The following is a 16,139-nucleotide window of genomic DNA, read 5'->3' on the forward strand; positions in this document are numbered from 1 at the left end:
ACATGAATAGATACATAAAAACGAAAATGTACATCTTCAACAAAACTGATCATGACAAAAACGTGTAGGCAGACCTCCCACAAAGGCTAGCTAATAAGCTGCCATGCTGATCTTCTGGGTATGATAATTTTTGAGTCATTGCCTTGAAAAAGGAGTACAGCAAGGGAAGTCTGAACACCAGATATGCATATGTGTTTCCAGTTCAATGACAAAATGTTACTGGGGGTGGACCACTGATTACACAGAGCCCTAGGAGGCACTCTGCAAATGCTCAGTTTGGTGTGTATTACTAGAGATTTTTTTTTTTGAGGGGGGAGGGTGCATGTGATCAGCACAGGGCCAATCAGCACTGCCAGCACCAGATATGCATATGTTCTTCAGATTCAATGACAACATGTTGCTGGGGTGGACCACTGATTTACAGCAATGGCTGTATCAAAAAAAAAAAAAGTTGTGTAGCAAGAAATGTGCAGTGACCCAGAAATAGAAGAGAGGGTAGCGTGTGTGCAATACTCCCAAGATATGGAATTTTCAGGGAAGTCAAAATTCTTCTCATCTTAAAGTGTTATTAAACCCACAACAGTAAAATCAGTATGTATATGCAATAAAGCATGCTTTTTATACTCACTGTGGAACCTAAGGGGTTAATCTTGTGTAAAAATGCTGCTTGATCCTGTCTTCTCTGGTCCTCCCTCCCCTTCTTTTACTGTTCCCAATCCATTTGCTGATAACACAGAGCCCTACGAGGCACTCTGCACATGCTCAGTTTGGTGTGTATTACTAGAGAGTTTTCTTTTTTGGGGGAGGGTGCATGTGATCAGCACAGGACCAATCAGCACTGCCCAGACAGAAAGTCATGCAGCCTCATAGGACGGTCAGAGGAGAATGAAAACCCCTACAAGCTTTAACCAGTGCTCGACCGGATACTGATAGAAGGGTCCTGGGTTTAGTAACACTTAAATCATACAGTACAGGACACACGCTGAGTATTCACAGACCCTGGGCATCCCCAAGCAATGGATGAAAAGGATTGGCAACAATTAGGCAAACTGTGCCAACAGGCCCAACTGCAACAAGGGTCAACCCAGCATCACAGTGCTGCTACATGAACCTTGCGTTTAAAAGCTGCACCCAAAGAGGACTGGCTGACCACCTGGTAAAACTGAGGCCCCATTCACTTGGAATTGCCACGGTTCTGCTCTCAATTCCAAATCACGTGGCAATCGTTGCAAAACACACAATGCACGTGTGGGTGCCATTCACTGTATACGACACTCCAAACATGGTGCAATTTAGCTGCGCGATGCCAAAATGCGCCTTTAAAAATTGTGTGAAGCTTGTCACTCAAAAAGGAGCAGGGGCTTCTTTTGGGCGACAAATGCCCACACACCTCAAGTTAATGGGCTGCACTATGCGCAACAAGCGGAATCAAGTGAGAATTGCACTTTGAAAATCGCAGTCAGGCACACTCGTTCCTGCTATGTGCAGTGTATAGGGCCTGACAAGGTATGAGCAGAGGGCCTGGTGGTGGCCTTACAAAGTTAGGCTACAAGGGCTTGGTGCTGAAATGCCCAGGAAACACACACTGACCCATTGGAGTGGGTTTGAAAAAGGCGAAGGAAGTGTTTTGTCCATTACGGTGTAAGCTTTAGGAAAAAAAGACTTGTCACCCATTGAGTGATGGTGGACTTTGAAGCAGAATGTCCCTTGCGAGGACCTAAGGGTAGGACAAATGGGAAGGTCAAGTTCTGATTGTAGGAATGCCAGAATGCAAGGCACAGTGTAAGCTCTGGGATTGAAGTGCCTGTGTTCATATACCAGGCAAAGCAGGATCTCCTATAATCCTTTTTTCTAAATATATATTTCTTAGAAGTGGCTTTTCTTGCTTCAAGCAAGGTAGGAATGACAGACTTCGAGATCCCTCTGCCCCCTAAAATGTGGTCTTAAACAGTCATGTTGTTAAAGCTAGCAGCTGAAAAGCAGACTGAATGATAGGGCCCCGAGATAGCAGGTCTGGTCTGTTGGGTAGAGACCAGGTGGAATCTCCTCGTAAGCTAAATAGGTCTGTGTACCAGGGACCTGTATTCCAGAAACCACTGGTTTCTTCGTTGCTCTATTTTTTTAAGCAGGTGGAGTAGAATACGCCCTGGAAAGAAGGCTCAGATTACCCTGGACTGAAATCAGGGGATTATCAAGGTATCCAATGCCAGTGCTAAAAGATCCTTGATCCTGGGCACAGACAGGAGGTAGTTTTTGTTGAATTTGGAGGCCAGGATATTCAAATCCAGGGTCCCACATCTGACATTTTGGGTTGAAGATAGGCCCATTCTCCTTGATGCAGGTGTTGGCAGCTGAGGTAATACACCTTCCAGTTATTCATTCCTGGGATGTGAAAAGCAGAGATCCCTGGACAAGGAGTCTTCATCAATGAGATGATCTGGCTCACTTAACTTCCTTCAAGGCTGCATGACTCCTGATGCCCCTTGGGGGTTGATGTAGGCCACAGCTGTGGCATTGTCTGACTACACCCTGATTGGGTGTGCTTGCAGAAGGGAGCTCCAGTTTTGCAGAGCCATCTCCCAATGACCACATTCCCTGGACCCTGAGAGACTGGAACACTCCTCCCCAGCCTGAATGACTGGCATCTGTTACCACTTTCCAGTGATAAGGGAGGTACAGAACTCTGTGCTTGCCTGGACAGGAGCATGGGTAGGTCAGGAGAAGGGGCATGCTTGTTTCAGGTCAATAGGATGTATTGCTGGAGAGGTCTCCAATGAAAGTGAGCTAATGGAAACGCCCCCAAAGGAGGCTATCACGAGGCCTATGACTATCATGGAAGACTTCACCAAGGAATGTCTCTTGAACCTCAATTTCCAAGCATGAACTCTGAGAGAAAGCAGTTTCTTCCCTGGAAGGAATACTTTTGCTTGGCAGGTGTCCAGGATCAGATCCTGGTATTCCAGGTGAAGAGGACCTGTGAACATTTACAGATAACTGAAAGGGAGAGGACTCCCTTCAGGAGGTGGTCATCCAGATAACTTGAAACCTAGATGTCCTGAGTTTGAAGGAGCACAGGAAGAGGTCCTTGGACTTTTGTGAATAATCTGGGAGCAGAGTATAGGCCAAATGGCAGTGCAACGAACTGGAAGTGTAATACTGAAAAGTGTAATAAGCACTGATGAGGTGGATCAATGGGAATATGAAGATAGGCATCTTGGTTGTCTATGGATGCCAAGTATTCCCCTTGTCTCAAACAGGCGATAACTGACCTGCAAATTCCATGAGAAATTTTGGAATTTGAAGGTATTTGTTGAGGGATTTAGCAATAGGAAATGTCACCTGTTTTACAGCACCCAAGTAGGGTCAGTGCAAAGTCTATGACATGGTCCAAGCGTCATGCAATATTTAACACATCTAAGGAAACCCACTGAGGTAAAACTTTGGGGAGCAGTATACTTTTTCATCTGGTCCTCCTCCTGCACTTTTATGATTACCAAAACTCCATGTTCCTTGCATACTGAAATTTCTAATTACATAAATCTTAATTACTATCCATGGCACCGTTATGATGATGATGCCATTAATGCATGCTTACCCTTGGTAATTCATCATACCAACTGAAGACATCCACACCAATGAGAGAAAAGATCCTGTTAAGTGGTGGCATTATCTGTTTGGTGATGTAGTAGGTTGCATTTAATCTCAAATTGTGATCTTGCAGGACATCAATGGGTCGCCTTACAAGCTGGATAAGGGGTACTCCAGGCGTCCCATACACTATCACATATGGCACCCTTTCTCCAACACGTGGCTCAGAACGACGATCATATGCTACCATTTTTCTGTTAAAAAAGGAGCAGAAGTTAAAAAATATTAATATGTTGGCTCTGCAGTATGTGATTAAGAGATGTACTATCGACAATGAATTTACAGAAGAAAAATAGGTCCATGCAAGGTATTGAAGGGTGTTAAAAGTAGTTGTAAACCCTTACACACCACTTTTACCTACAGGTAAGCCTATAATAAGGCTTACCTGTAGGTATCCTGAATATCTCCTAAACTTGCACCGTTTAGGAGATATTCACTGTATCAGCATGTGCCGATGTCATGGAAACACGGATCGCTTGTGCCGTTTCTTTAGCTGCTGTGCCATTACCAAACGCTCCTGCGGGCATGCGCGGGAGTGACGTCATCACGGCTCCGGCGCTCGCGATACCCAGAAATAACTCAGAGAGACATGTCGCTGACCACAGCGGCGTGCCAGGACCGCTGCGTGGGCTTCGATCTAAGGTAAGTATTACATAATGAGCTAGTACGATTGTATACTGCCAAAAAAATTATATTTGTATACTCTAAGATAATAGGTTTATTAGTATTGGCATTCGTTCTTTTTTTTTCATGTGTAATGATAAAAGGAGTTTTTAGATAGGTCAACGATTTTGTGGAAAATATACAATAACTAGTAAACCAGACCTTAAATTGCGCTTTTCCAATATATTGTAATTTGTTTTTTGTGCTCCACCTGTTTGCAGATTTTGGCTGAATGAAAGAAAAAAAAAATACGTGCTAGAGCTGCATGATTAATCGTTAAGAATCGAGATCGCGATTCTTTCCCCCTCGCGATCGATCAAAGCATTTTCCAGATTCTATGCAGATTTCTCTGCTCAAGCCGACCGCTGTCAAAAAAAACAAAGAAAAACAGGCAGTCTGCCAAGTTTTACAATATTCCTCATGCCCTGAGCTAATTATAAACATGGTAACGTTTTTTTCTTAAGATCAAAGGAATGAACTTGGTCTGTAAATGAGAGAAGTTTAACCACTTAAAAGGCTAAGACTGACACTTACTGGTTTCAAGTTAAAATCATTTTTTGCTAGAAAATTACTTAGAACCTCCAAAACATACATATATACATATATATATATATATATATATATATATATATATATATATTATATATATATATATATACACATACATACAGAGACCCTAGAGAATAAAATGGTGGTTGTTGCAATATTTTATGTCACACTGTATTTGTGCAGCTGTCTTTCACATGCAATTTGTTGGGAAAAAAATACACCTTAATGAATTTAAAAAAATAAAACAAACAGTAAAGTTAGCCCAATTTTTTTGTATAATGTGAAAGATGATGTTGCGCCGCAAGAATCGTGATCTTTATTCCAAGCAAAAAAAAAAAAAAAAAATCAAGATTCTCATTTCTCCCAGAATCGTGCAGCTCTACTACGTGCATAGCCAGCTTAACCACCTCCCGCCTCTGCGGGGCGCGCTCTGTGATCTACAAGTCAATGAGACTCGGCTGATCTCAGATCTCCTGACAGCATGAGGTAAAAAAAAAAAAAAAAAAAAAAAAACGATCACCGGCTTCTGTCAGAGGGACATCGGTCCCATACACAGAGAGCCACTTCTGCTATGCAGTGCCCACAAGTGCCACCTATCAATGCCCACCAGTGCTGCCCATCAGTGTCCCCCATCAGTGCTGCCCATCAGTGCCACCGCACTGGTGACCAGAAGAAAAAAAAAAATGAGATTCTTTTTTACATTTCTCAATTTTCCAAAAAATTGTGACAAAAAAAACTTCAACTTCAAAAAACCCGCCATGCCTCTTACTAAAATACCTCAATGACCTTTCCAAAAAGGGGTAATTTGGAGGATATTTGTACTGGGCTGTGATTGGCCCTGTCTGTACTATGTGATCACTGTGACCAATCACAGCTAGCAACACAATTGTATACAATGGATGGCATGAAAGGAAGCCATCCACGGTTTACAATTGTCATGTAATATGCTGAGATTGGTCACAGCAATCGCATGGTACTGGCAGCGGGTCGGTACAGTGATTAGTCACCACTGTGCAGCCCCACTTAGAAGAACGAAAGGCCCACTTGGCCATCAATCTGCTATAGGTTGGGTGGGAAGGTGTTAATATTAAATGTTTTAGAAGAGTTTAAATTGATGAAATTTTAATTATGGTGTATACCGTTATACATACTAGGGCACCCTCAAAGTCCCATATATGACTGATTTTTTTTTACTTTCTAATTTGTAAATGTTGAACACAGATTTTTAACCTGTTCCTGCCCACACTATAGCCGAAAGACAGCTACAGCACAGCTCTCCAGTTCTGGGAGGATGACCATGGACATCCTCCCACATGCACGCCTCCAGGGCACACTCTGTGACTACTGTGTCTTTCACAGCGGCCTTTTGCCATGTGATCAACTGTGTCCAATCACAGCTGGTCACATGTAAAAAAGACTTGCCGGTTATCGCAATTTCATTCCTCACAGGCTGTGTGTAAGGAAAAGAGAGCCAATGACCGGCAAATCTGGCAGGACACAGTAGATACATTGATTACACTGATGATCAGTGCAAATCAGAGCACAGCAGATCAGCCTCATCAGCACAGCCTCATCAACACACATTAGTGAAGTAACATTACTTCTTTGCAACATTTTATAACTAATTTAAGAAAAAAAAAAATTTCCGGTAATTTTATGTGTTTAGCAAAAAAAATAAAAAACACAGTGGTGATTAAATACCACTAAGAGAAAGCTCTATCTGTGTGAAAAAAATTATAAAAAATTCATATGGGTGCAGTCTTGCATGACCACGCAATTATCATTCAAAGTGCGATAGCACTGAAGGCTGAAAATTGGCCTGGGCAGGAAGGGGGTGAAAGTGCCCTGTACTGAATTGGTTTTAATTACAAATTAAGGTAAAACATGCCCCTCTAATTGCCCCCTCCCTAAACACCTGCCTCCTCTCACCAATCCAATACTGTCCTGGCTGCAGCATCTCTTTCTGGTTTCACAGGAAACACTGAGGGCAGCGGGACACTGCACTACTCTGATAACCGTAAAAAAAAAAGAAGATATACAGTGCATCCGGAAAGTATTCACAGTACTTCATTTTGAAATAAGTAACATAAAATGTGCAAAAAGTGGATTAAATTCATGATCTTCCTCAAAATTCTACAAACAATACCCATAATGACAACGTGAAAGAAGTTGGTTTGAAATTTTGCAAATTTATTAAAAATATAAAATGAAAACAAATCACATGTACATAAGTATTCACAGCCTTTGCTCAATACTTTGTTGAATACTTGAATCTTATGTATCACAGTCACCCCAGTTACAGTGTCCCCAATCTCCAGCACACCAATTATAGTGTTTCTAATCTGATAAAGGTAAATGTGGCGCTCACTCAATGAGCAATAATATAAAAGTAAAAACTATAATTAATAATATGCAAAAACAAAGTGACAATGCATCAAACAACATGAACTTCACGCACCATAAAGGTGCCGTAGTAACAAAGTGACAATGCAATACAATGAGTATAAAAGTGCTTAATCAAAATGAAATTCATAAGTAATGTTCGTAAGTAAAGTGCTTGTGTGAAGAAAAATCAATGAATCCAAATCATAAAGGTGTTCAATCAGAAAAAAGTTCATAAGTTAAAGTGCTTGTGTGAAGAGAGATCAATGAATCCAGATCATAAACCACTTCCACCATCCGAAGTGCGCTTGTGGTTTGCCCCAGCCTCTCACCTCACATGAAGACCCCTACAGGTCTAGTTGAGCTTGGATGTAATGGATATCTCCAGAATCCAAACAGTAAGTGCCTATTCCTGGGACCTCCAATAAGACTGGACACAATTTCCATGAATGCCAATGAAAACTTTAGACAGGTTCTCACTTCCCTCCATATACTGCTCACTGACAATCTTCATTTGTTTTCTTCTAAGAGCAAACCCTTTGCATAGTACCATAGAGGATCAATGCTTTATCAATCAATTATTTATTTCACTTTCAGTGTTCCTAATCACCATCACACCTGTCACAGTGTTCCTAATCACCATCACATCAGTCACAGTGTTCCTGATCACCGCCACAGCAGTCACTGTGTCACCATAAGGGCTTCTTCAAATGTGCAATGCTATATAAAGAGCCATCTATGTTTCGGATCACTCTTCAGAGAGCATTTTCAGGCATTTTATTGCCTCCTCACTGACTGCTATAACCCCATTGGAGCCCGCAAACACAACTATATTCACCTGAATGGGTAACGATCAGAAGGCGTACAGGGGTTACAATCTCTTCCACAGCTGCTAAGCAAAGCATAGCAGCAATGGCAGGTGTACACCCCCAGCCGCTGCCTCTGCAGCTCAACCATGAGATTTTACAACCCCCAAGCTCACTTGTGAACAAGCCCCAATAGTGCAGCCAGTCACAGTTCTCTGATCACCACCACACCAGCCACAGTGTGGCCATATCAGTGAAGCTAGAACCAGTGTTACTGATTTGCCTGTCCATTGACCATGTTTCTGCCTGAACCGATCCTTTGCCCATATGTGGATGTCTTTGCCTTCGCCTGAACTGACCATGCTCCTGAAAGACATCCGTCCCTGCCAACAACTGCAAACAACTGCACTCCTGGAACCACAGAAACTCTTTTGTTCTTGACAGGGAACATGGCATTCCTGGTTGCAGCCATGTATCAGTATGCTAGGCTTGCTCGGCTTATAAGAATTAGATCTGCTTTAGGTCAAGCTACACTAAGCTATATTCCCTAACCACTCGTATAGAGGCAACCATTACAGTATATTGCTTTTGATGCAATTGGTTGATTTGTGTGATACACAAGATACAATGTCTGGTACATAATAAGTCCAAGCACTGAAATAATCTCACACATGTGCGATCACCATACTCAAGAAAAGTAGCAGAACGTTTGTGTTGCAATTCTAAGTATGCTCATGCTGTATGTGAGAGATAGCTCATGAAATTGACAACTTAGTGTAAAAGCATGTTTTCACTCTTCTGGTGCTCCAGGTCCTCCAAAAATGTGATAGGTAGTTAGGAAATTAGATGTATAATTTATGCCCCTGGAAAGCCTGAAGGTGCTCCTTGGATTTTTCACCCCTCTGTGTGGTTAGGCTGTGAAAAAAATCTCTCATGTGGTAAGCCCATACTTGGGAAGAGTAGCAGAATGTGTTTTAGGGTGTAAATAGAAGTATGCCTATGATGTGTGTTAGAAATATCTTAAGAACTTTGTGAAAAAAAAAAAAACATTCATTCTTTGCTGCATTTTCCAAAAACTTGTGGAAAAAAATTGGATTTTCAATAGACTCATTATGCTTCTTAGAAAATACCTTGGAGTGTTTGCTTTCCAAAATTGGGTCATTTTGTGGGTATTTCCACTGTCCTGTTGCTCCAGGGCTTTCAAAATGTGATAGGTAGTCAGGAAATTAGATGCATAATTTATATGTAATTTATGCTCTTTGAGTCCAAGATCCTTGGATTTTGGGCTCCTCTATGCATCTAGGCTGGGAAGAAGTCTCACACATGTGGTAATCCCACATGTCCTAAACCAGGGGTGTCCAACCTGCTGCCCAATGCAAAATCAAACTTACTTAAAAATGTTGATTTTTTGGGGAATTTTTTTACACTTAGCAAACACATGCGGCCAAAGAAATATGACAGTGTCTATTTACTGGCCTTTTTTTTTTTTCTTCCCAAAGAAAAATCTCCCACTCTTCACAATCTCCCTGATTCATGCCACTAGTTTTTGGCAGCACCTATATTTGCGAGCAACTATTTTCAAGGATGAAGCACACCAAGGGCAAAATTAGAACGGAGATATCTGGTCAGTACCTTGAGAATCCATTGAGAATTGCTACTACATCCATCAAACCAGATATTCGTTTATCAAATACAGTGTCAGATAACGCACTAGTTCTATGTTGCCCTCTTCTACTTTTATAATAATAAAAAAAAATAAAAAAATATATATAATAATAATAATAATATTTATTTATATATATATATATATATATATATATATATATATATATATATATATATATAAATAAATAAAAGAAGAACTTTTATTACTCAAATAGGTACATTATATATATCGGCAATCGTTAACTTGTGATCTGCCTGACTTTTCCTGCTCATCAACTGTCCTTATTGTTAGTGTATTTTATGTGCGGCCCAAGACCATTTCTCATCTTCCAATGTGTACTAGGAAGGTCAAAAGGTTGGACACCCCTGTCCTAAACCTTTGTCTCAAATTTGCCAATTCATTTTAAATACCCTTTTTTCACACTCTTACCTTTGTATGCTCCCCACATAGCTTGTAATGCATCCATTTCTGGCCACGGAGTACAAACATTGCATGTGCATTAGGCTGTTTTTACACTGATCGATCCACTGAAAAAATGCACATGCGGTTCTGCCGTGGTTATTCTGCATTTGCCGTGTGGTTTTTAAAGGACACGTGACTCAAAAACTGCACCACGGGTGCGGTTTTGCCACTTTTTCCTTTGCTTTGGAAGGTACATTTTTGGTGTGTTTTTTTTTAATTTTTTAATTTCCCCAAACATGCTCCAAAAATGCTGCAAGGAGGATATTTTTCACCGCAACGGAAGCGCACCGCCCCAGTGACAGCACATTCATTGATTTTAAAGAGAAGCGTTTTTCTTTAGCTTTTTAAGCACTTTTTTTAACGCAAAAACGCTTGAAAAACTCCTCAGTGTGAAAGCAGGCAAGTAAGCGACTTTGCCCTAACTTAAAATCCCATTACATATTGTGCCGGCAGTCCTTATGCACATGCTTTAGAGTTCCATGGCACTGCTTTGACGAATATGGGTGGCGCTGTTTTATTAATGATATCAATGATTGCCTTCAGTTTTCACACAATGAGCGTTTTGCTTTTTTGTGCCGACATGTATAATTGTAGTCAATTATGTGCGCTAGTGGAAGAGGAAGTTTACAGCGATCAGCCATACCATTATGACCACTGATAGGTAAAGTGAATGACATTGATTACCTTTACAATGGCATCTGAAAGTGGGTAGGATATATTAGGCAGCAAGTGGATACATTTTGGGGGATTTACTAAAACTGGGGAGTGCAAAATCTGGTGCAGCTGCACATAGTAAGCAATAAGCTTCCAGGTTTTATTGTTAAAGCTTAATTGAACAATCTGAAGTTAGAAGGCTACCATGCACAGCTGCACCAGATTCTGAGTGCTCCAGTTTTAGTAAATTAACCCCATTGTCTCTGAAACTGATGTACTGAAAGCAGAAAAAAATGGGTGAATGTAAGGACTTGAGCGACTTTGACATGGGGCAAAATTGTAATGGCTAGACGACTGGGTCAGAGCAACTCCAAAACTGCAGCTCTTGTATATTCCTGGTCTGCAGTGATCAGGACCTACCAACAGTAGTCCAAAGAAAGAAGACCGGCAACAGAGTCATTGGCAGCCAAGACTTATTGATGCACGTGGGTGGAACAGCTTTTCACCTTGGAGACATTATGCTATGGTCGCCAACCTTTCCTACCTTGTTAGTTCCAGTGCTGGCACACAAGCTCCAGGTCTGTAAGCAAAACTTCCTCTGTACTCCTTGGCAAAGATAAGATCCTGCATGCTGGCTTTCCCTTCCAGAAGCTTCATGCACTGTCTCTGCACATACTGTTTGATCTGACTTATATCTCGTGTTTCGAAAAGTAGCTTGATTGAACGTTCAAGTATCTGGGGAAAAAGTAAAAAAAAAACAAAAACATTAAGCTAGACATAAGGTGGTGTTAGGACACGTATCCAGACATAAAGCCAGCCAAGAATCAATATATGCCTTCACTGACACTGGATAGAGGAATCTGCACTGCCAGCTATTGCATTTGAGAAGCCACAAAAGCTCCGGCTGGTTGAATATCTGAGCAGTGACTATATGTGACTGAATGCAAATACTGTTCAGCCAAAAAACTTCCACCCGCATACTTTGATTTTTTTTATTTTAGTTTTGATGAGCCAGGTGGTACCGAAAGGGCCACCACAGTTTAATTTTCGAGCACTTCAGCATCAATTGGTCAAAATTCGAGCTGTGTATAGGTCAGTTTTAAACAGAGCTTAGCAGACTAACTTTCTTTGTTTCTGGTCTAAAGCTACATAGATAACAGCTGTTTGTCACATTACACCTTATCCAATGTCTACTGGCTCATATTTCTGTAATATATTAATATTTTTTAAAGAGACTGTTGGAGGAAAAGGAAAATGAACTGCAAGTACAAAGCGAAGACTTGTAGGAAAGTGGTTCTCAACCTCCGTTCTCAAGTACCCACAACAGGCCATGTTTGCAGGTTTTCCATTATCTTGCACAGGTGCTTTAAATCAGTCATATATTATCCACTTCCATACCGCGCAAATTCTGACACTTCTCTCCTACATGTAAAAATCATAATTTGTTTGCTAGAAAGTTACTCAGAACCCCCAAACATTATATATGTTTTTTTAGCAGACACCCTAGGGAATAAAATGACAGTCATTGGAACTTTTTATGTCACACGGTATTTGCGCGGTAATTTTTCAAACATTTTCATGAATAATAAAAAAAATAAATAAATAAATTTAGCCCTTTTTTTTTGTATAATGTGACAGATTATGTTGTGCCGAGTAAATAGATACCTCACATGTCACGCTTTAAATTTGCGAACACTCGTGGTATGGCGCCAAAGTTCGGTACTTCAAAATCTCCATAGGCGATGGTTTACATAATTTTACAAGTTACCTGTTTAGCGTTACAGAGGAAGTCTAGTGCTAGAATTATTGCTCTTGCTCTAACGTTCATGGTGATACCTCACATGTGTGGTTTGGACGTTGTTTACATATGCGGGCGCGACTTACGAATGTGTTGAAAAGTAAGTGCATATAAGGCCTTTGCTTTAAGTTTTGCACAAATTTAAATTATAAAAAACAAAAAAACAAACCATGGGAGGCATTGAATATTTAAATATTCAAAGATTCACCTGTAAGAAAATTGGCACCGGCCTAATGAAAGTCAAGCATGGGGAGCCCATGGGGATTGGTTCCGCATACCCCCAACAGGGAGAGGTTGTTCACATATAATCATGGCAAATTAAGTATTCATGATGAGGGTGGCAATTACACCTGAAAAAGAGCTAAGATGGATATAGATATAAAGTCTCCACTCAAGGGAATGGGACAAAGGGGAGAAAGGAAAAGGAGAAAGGAAAGTGGGGGAGGGGGGAAGGGAAAAGGGGTGGTGGAGGGGAGAAAAGAAAGGGGGAAAGGGGAAGGGAAAAGGGAGGGGGGGGAGGAAAGGGGGGAAAAACAGGGTGTCACAGGGAGGAAGAAAATAGAGAGGACAGGAAGGGGAAGAGGGAAAGGAAAAGAGGAGAAAAACATATGGGGGTGGGGACGGAAAGGGTGAAGCATGGGAATGGTGAAATATGAGTCGAGGGTCCTTACCTTAATAAGTAAGAAAGTTAAACACCCCAACATGGGGCAAACGGGACATAAGAGTAGATAATAACGCTGCAGGAACTCTGCTGATTAAATCAAGCTGAATGAAGGGAGCTTGAGATAGATCTAGGTAAAGGGCTGTTTAAAGAGCTACAAGTCTCAAGGCGTATACACATAAGAGAGAAAAGTGAATGAACAGGATTACAGCTATAACCAGGCCGTGCCTGGGAAGTATCCATACACAGACCCAAAAGATTGCAGCCTTTTACAAAGGGTTTCTTACCTGAGCTTAAAGCACTTAACAAACTGGTTTTCTCTCCCGTGTCTCCATATGGGTGGTCAGCCATGTTACATCAGCTGTAAAAGGAGAATTTATATAGAACACTCCTTCTCTATTGGGTGGAGGCAGAGCAATCCCTGAGGCCGCCCCCAGGTCAAAGGTCTGGGGTGGCCCTATGGATCCAGAGGGCGGGAACGGGCTCATCTTCCCATCGTAATGCCGGGGTGGGATGTGAACCAGCCGGTGCTGAAGTGCTTACAGGTAAATCTTTGAATATTTAAATATATACTGCCTCCCATGGTTTGTTTTTTTTGTAGTTTTTTTAATTTCAATTTGTGCAAAACTTGTAGCACAGGCCATATATGCCCTTTCTTTCAGATGCGTGCCATCTTCCTCCCTCCCACACTCTGTCATGGTGCATGCCACAAGCTTTATTGGGTTCCAATCTGTAAATCATACTAACTACTACTATAAACAGACACAGAATGATTGTGTTATTATTAGACAATATTGTTGGAACATTCAATGAATTTTTTAATATCGATATCAATTTGTGTGCTAATCACTAATTTGTATATCATTACAGTATTTACATAATTTGTGTCATAATCTGAAACCCTGATGAAGCAGGTCAGACCAGGAAACGCGCAGGCCATTTCTTCGGATTCTTCTGCCAGGTTACCCATACCCTAGACCAGTGTTTCTCAACTCCAGTCCTCAAGGCACCCCAAAAGGTCATGTTTTCAGGATTTCCCTCAAATGAAACGGCAGTGAAACTGATCAAATCACCTGTGCAAAATAACGGAGAGCCTGAAAACATGACCTGTTGGGGCGCCTTGAGGACTGGAGTTGACCCTAGACGACTGAACTGTAACTGTATTTTTTTTTGTTTTAAGTTTTGTGTTTTTCTCTTTTTGAAATGTAACCATTTGTATGTGCAAAATAAAGATTTGTTTATTTTTTATAATTTACTAGTTTTGGCATTCATTAGACCCCCACAAGGTACATGTAAAGTCCCACCAACTTCTCCATTTTATAATATATGCTTCTTTTGGGATGGTACCTTGGAAGGGTCATAATTATCCCACACTCATCCCCCATATCTTCTTACCTTTAAATCAGCGTCAATGGCTTTGTATTTTGGACAGCTATTTAATGTAAGAGAAATTCCCAAAACATGGCCTGTTGGGGATACTTGAGGACTGAGGTTGAGAACCACTGTTCTAAGAAGCCTTATCCGTCACATCCAAATCTTGGTCTGTTCTAACAGTTAAGCACATAACAGTATGCTTGCTTGCTCCTTCCTACCTCACCTAATGCATGCACCCTCGTAAGTTCCTAAACAGAGCAATTTTGGCTTACTGAGCAAATCATAAGAAAGCAAGTTCAACTGGCAGGTTTTCACATATGTATATAAAAATGTAAGCATCGGGTTACTGTCAGATCCTGATAAACTGAATTACAATCCGTAAAGTATAGCAAGCAATGCAGAAAAGTATTCATTCTTTTGCTTACCTTACCAACCGCAGGACATGCATCTCTTCGTACAGTCTCTATGCCTTTTGCATCAAAGACAGGATCCTTCTGATCAAGAGTTTCATACATATAACCCACATACCTTTTCTTGGTTTGTAAAACACAGGGGAGATAAACCTGCAAAACAAAATTACTTTGTTAAAAGGACACTTTCTTCTTCCATTAATATAAATACAAGTGTATTGCATGGTTCTTCACGGACCTGACTCTCCTGTGGGTTAATAACAGAGAGGAACCTAGAAGCTTGCAGAAAACCACTTCTGGCCAGCTGCTGACAACTTTAGCAATTTTCAGTAAGTCAGGAGTATACAGTATTCCTCCAGGTTTGCCTAACATCTTAATTTCACAACTTCAGTTAAATGCCAGACAGCTCTTCTAGACTGCCTGAAGTTATAGCATGCCATTAAAGTGTATTTCTACTTTTGCAGTCGAATCTGAGAAAACCCCACTATACGTTTGTGTGTTCCAATTCATACAGTATACTTTAAAAAAAATCTTTGAAGAAATATGTCTCATCTTTTAGATGTTTCTTAGGAAAAGGTGTCATGGCCGACTGCAAACATTTCTGAACAAGTTCAATATGAGTCTATCCCATGGAAAGTATTAGGACTTTCTATAGGAGCTCCCTCTCATTAACATATAATGAAGTAGCCTAGTTTCTAATGCCTGTTACATACACTTTGAGTTTTTTCTTAAATGTTCAACCCAGCGGGCTGAGCGACAAAAAAAAAACCAGATATTGACGTTCTAAACAAGTGATGTTAGTACAGCGATATCTCCCGCTGTGCTATTGTGTTCTCACAGGGCTTCTCCCCGCCATTGGCTGGAAGCGCTGATTGGATGCTGGTTTTCCAGCATGTCCCTAGGACAAAAGCCGGTCCTTAGAACGGCTTCTGTCCTTAGGACAGCTGTACACACAGGCTGAACGTCAGCCATTTCCTATTGAACAGGCCGATATATGACCCGTGTGTACCAGCCTTATATCTTTATTGCTTTGTTAGAACAGACATTGTTTTTATCTAGTTTACAA

The 16,139-nt window shown here is 41.0% G+C and overlaps 1 protein-coding gene across 2 annotated transcripts in view; it reads right to left on the reverse strand.

The window, feature by feature from the left end:
- REV3L (REV3 like, DNA directed polymerase zeta catalytic subunit) overlaps positions 1 to 16,139 on the reverse strand; it is a 312,168-nt gene that overhangs the window by 17,161 nt on the left and 278,868 nt on the right. For both annotated transcript variants that reach the window (XM_073627093.1, XM_073627094.1), the window contains 3 exons: positions 15,089 to 15,226; positions 11,375 to 11,565; positions 3,596 to 3,842 (listed from right to left, as the gene is read on the reverse strand). In XM_073627093.1, the coding sequence (XP_073483194.1) occupies positions 3,596 to 3,842; positions 11,375 to 11,565; positions 15,089 to 15,226 (576 nt within the window). The remainder of the gene's footprint in view (positions 1 to 3,595; positions 3,843 to 11,374; positions 11,566 to 15,088; positions 15,227 to 16,139) is intronic.

Source organism: Aquarana catesbeiana, linkage group LG04 (genome assembly GCF_042186555.1).
Source record: "Aquarana catesbeiana isolate 2022-GZ linkage group LG04, ASM4218655v1, whole genome shotgun sequence".
Lineage (NCBI taxonomy): Eukaryota > Metazoa > Chordata > Amphibia > Anura > Ranidae > Aquarana > Aquarana catesbeiana.